Raw genomic sequence first — 3,999 nt, 5'->3', positions numbered from 1 at the left:
CATGGTTTCGGTTATAAATTGAGTGCACAAACTGTAGCTCATGCTATCTTTGTCACTGTTTAGGGATGAAATTGGGTCAGCACTTAATTTTTTGCTGAATTGTTTTGTAATGTTTATAGTATGCTCTTGGATTTTGTAGAGTTCGAAATTTTATATATCAATTGAAGAATGATTTTCGAAATCAATTTGATAATGATTTTTCGTTAATACCTTCTATGTGCCTTCAGTTTTTCACTAATGTTTATGAAACCACTAGTGACGGCTTAAGGTTGAGGTTTAAACTTGATATTTAAATGGTAAATTTTTCTGACCTAAATTAATTGGGTTAAATGAAATTTACATCTAAAAAGAGGAAGATATTTTTTTTCAATACAGCATGGAAAATGTAAAATAAATCATTAACAAGCGTTTATCCATATGAGCTTACTCGATTCCTACCTGTTGAGATACTGTAGGAATAAAACAAGCTAGTTCATTTATTTATTCAAATCAATTAAAAGGATGTTGAATTTTTATTATGTTATTCTACTGGGAACAGAAATGTTTTGATGATAACATAATGAGTGTTTAGTTTATGATATCTATTTCATAGCCATTAATAATCTAATGATACGATTTTGTCAGGTAAGTGTTTGCATGTGATTGGAAACATCGGGTGTTTTTAGTTAACAAAATGGACGCCATGGAAGAATCCAGCAGAATTATTCTAAATATTTCTGGGACTAAATATGAAGTGACTAGAAATTCTCTTTTAACCCAAGTTAGCTCACGTTTAGGGCAGCTAGCTAGTTCTTTGGATAGCACGAAGCTAGAGGAGATTTATTTCAATAGACCGTCTGTACCCTTTGAGGCCATTTTGATGTTTTATCAGACCGGAAAATTACACTTGCCACCAAACATTTGTCCAAATGTTTTCAAAGAAGAACTAGAATACTGGGAGATAGATCATGAACTTATGGAACAATGTTGTTTCCTCAATTACATTCAGTTCTTGGATAGTTACAAAACCAAATCAGATTTTAAGTCCACTATTAAGCAAAGCCAGGACTTTACTTTGAGCCCATTGGCTAGGAAAAATCGTGTATGGAGGATTATAGATTATCAAGAAAGGTCATGGTTGTCCAAGGTAAATAATGGTGACAGACATTAATGTATATTAAGCAATTTTTCTCTAAGCGAATAATCACCGACAAGCGTATCACAAGTGAGGTACCATAAGCTTTAATTTTCAAAAAAATAAGGCTTTTCTACCTAGTAAAATATTACCCTAGCTGTATTTGTAAATCGAGTAAAAATGTTGGCCCTCAACGCTCTTCTACTTCGTACCATATTTGGTTTTATAACTCATTTTTATTCCAACGTCATGTATGAGTCTTTTATTGAGGCAACGTGATTTTGGTGTACAATATAAATCCTGGCATATATGATATGCGAATACCAAAAAAAAAAAGGAAAGAAAAAAGCGATAAACCAATATTACACAAAACACAACAATGAAACCTAGAGATGGAGCACAACGAACCCAATCACAGACCAGGTTGATCTCAATTGTTCCTAAATTGTAAGCAGATCCTAATCCATATGTGGCATTCGTAGCGTCGGTAGGTCACATTCTAGAACACAGGACGAATTTGAGATTAACACCGTGTTCATGTCAATACTCATTTTCTTTAAATTTCAAACAGTGTTATTTAAGTCCCTTACTTTCTATTTGGTGCATAAAACTTGAAGAAATATTTTTGGAAAGGGTATAGAAAATAATGGAAAGTCATACACTGTCCACACTAGCGACTTTACTTGTAGACAAGGAAAATTTAGAGACGATAACTTTGTTCCTGGACCACAGGAGACGTGTTTCGTCTACAAAAGACTCATCACTGACGCATGTTTGGCGTACTTAATCATAGGTCTCGCATCTTTAAGTAAGTGTTAAGTTAATACAAAAACGTTTTATATTGTTAAATTTTTAAACAAAGGACACTCTTAACTAACATGTTGCATTGCTTGATTTGAATAAAAATCATTTCTGAAATAGAATTCTAATTAGGTTCAAAATTATAATTTTGTGCAAATTACTAAAAAATAGTCAATATCTACGTTTCATTGTTTTGTCGTCTTAAGCCATTTTATACTTTTGTTTTATTTTCAGAAAAAGTGCCGAAATAATGTTAGAAACTTAAATTCACACATGACGTTGTCATACTAGTTTTAATCCAGATTTGGAGACTTTTTGGTAGAAAAAAAAAACCGTGAAAATTTGCCTTCATTTGCTAAAACTAGTATTTGTTATTCTCCAGAGCAACAAAACAAAAAACATATACTCGTATGTATATATTTTTCATGAACCTGTTTTACTATTTGCAGATATTCTTATTCGTTGGTGTTGCCTTCGTTTTGCTGTCGGTTAGTACACTTGCACTCAGTACTTTGCCACAATACAAACGTACCCTGACTACATGTGAATGGTATGAATATGTAGTTGCTGATGATGCAATTAACCCAGAAGTTAAAAACTATTTCATGAAGTACGACTGTCATTTGCTTAAAATAACTACAACAGGAAACGAGTTTCAATTTGATTTTGACCAAAAGGAACCACCTCAGCAGTTTCAGCCTCAAAAACAGCATGTCGGTAAAAGATCTATTCCTTATAAAGGAAATCCTCAAATTACAACTTCTTCAACAAATGTAACGCAGAACGGAAGTATAGCTGAACATGATAGCCAGCAGGACACGTTAAAAACGACTTTCCCAACGTTGACTTTCAAAAATGACATTTTCTACCAGATTGATTATCTTGCTACAGCTTTTTTCACAGTTGAACTATTATTAAGGTTATTGGTTTGTCCAAGTTTAAAAGTTTACTTCATGAATTTTTTAAATGTTATTGAATTTGTAGTTCTGATCGGCACATATGTTGACATTGTTATATTTAATATGAAGAGTGGATATAAGTTTTCGCCTACTTTCACAAGTCTGGTTGATTTTATAAAGTTTCTAAGAGTGATAAGGTTATTGCGATATTGTCAACATCTAGCTGCTGTAAAGGTGCTAAAATTTTCACTTTGACAGAATTCGAAGGACCTTCTTGTATTGCTGTTTCACATTGTCATCATTCTATTGATTTTTGCGAACATCATCTACTTGGCAGAAGAGAGAGACAATATTGATAGCATACCACAAGGATGGTGGTTAGGACTAATAACCTTGACTACGGTTGGTTATGGAGATTTATCGCCTAAAACTTTTGTCGGGAAAATGGCGTGCTCTGTATGCGCATTGTGTGGAATCATTATGATGTCGCTTATTATCCCAATATTTGTTGAAACATTTGTACAGTTATACGGCATCGCTCATATTGGAAACAGGCCCAGCGAGAAATCAGTAGTAAGACCAAAGCAATTAAACAAGGTTCGTGAGATTGATGTCAAACAGAACATCGCGTCTGCTGAAATCAAAGAGAAGTATTGAGAATCCTGATGGCAATGCAGAAATTAAGAATGATTTGTACGTTATGAATAAAATCAATGAAATACCTATTTACCATTTCGTATCATCAATATCAAAATTATGTTAAAATAACGTACTAAATATTTATAGTGTTTATTGTTTGTTCTAAAATTATATAAAAACACTCTATAAAACGAACACAAGCTACTACAACTAATCAATAAATAAAAATTCTGAAAAGTAAAATTTAAACAATCCATATCAAACTAATTAGGGGTTAATATAGGATGGAACCATTCTTAATAATTATCGGAAAACAAATTTCAAATGGACCATGAACAGAATTAAAAGATCCCTAGTCAATTAGTTAAACACGTTGATTTAAAAATCTATAAAAATAAATGTTAGAGGTAGGACAATTGTAAAAGTTGATTTTCTAGATCAAATCATACCACATTTCCTTAATATTATGGAATTCATATTTGCATAAAAGAAACAGCATGCGTTATAAAAAAGAATTTTTATCGACAAAATATTTCTTAAATTTGG

At 32.2% G+C, this 3,999-nt stretch overlaps 1 protein-coding gene across 1 annotated transcript; it reads left to right on the top strand.

Annotated features, from left to right (window-relative positions):
* Positions 1–541: 541 nt before the first annotated feature.
* Positions 542–3,593, top strand: LOC134713965 (potassium voltage-gated channel subfamily B member 2-like). The gene is made up of 2 exons (XM_063575229.1): positions 542–1,126; positions 2,365–3,593. The coding sequence occupies exons 1-2, from the start codon at positions 674–676 to the stop codon at positions 3,067–3,069; spliced, it is 1,158 nt and encodes a 385-aa protein (XP_063431299.1). The 5' UTR covers positions 542–673; the 3' UTR covers positions 3,070–3,593.
* The last annotated feature ends 406 nt before the right edge of the window (positions 3,594–3,999 follow it).

Source organism: Mytilus trossulus, chromosome 4 (genome assembly GCF_036588685.1).
Source record: "Mytilus trossulus isolate FHL-02 chromosome 4, PNRI_Mtr1.1.1.hap1, whole genome shotgun sequence".
Lineage (NCBI taxonomy): Eukaryota > Metazoa > Mollusca > Bivalvia > Mytilida > Mytilidae > Mytilus > Mytilus trossulus.
This window is presented reverse-complemented; position numbering and strand designations above follow the sequence as displayed.

Coding starts and splice junctions, on each gene's coding strand:
- LOC134713965 (XM_063575229.1), top strand. CDS start 674: ATGGACGCCATGGAAGAATCCAGCAGAATTATTCTAAATATTTCTGGG. Junction 1,127..2,364: donor AAAGGTCATGGTTGTCCAAG/GTAAATAATGGT, acceptor TACTATTTGCAG/ATATTCTTATTCGTTGGTGT.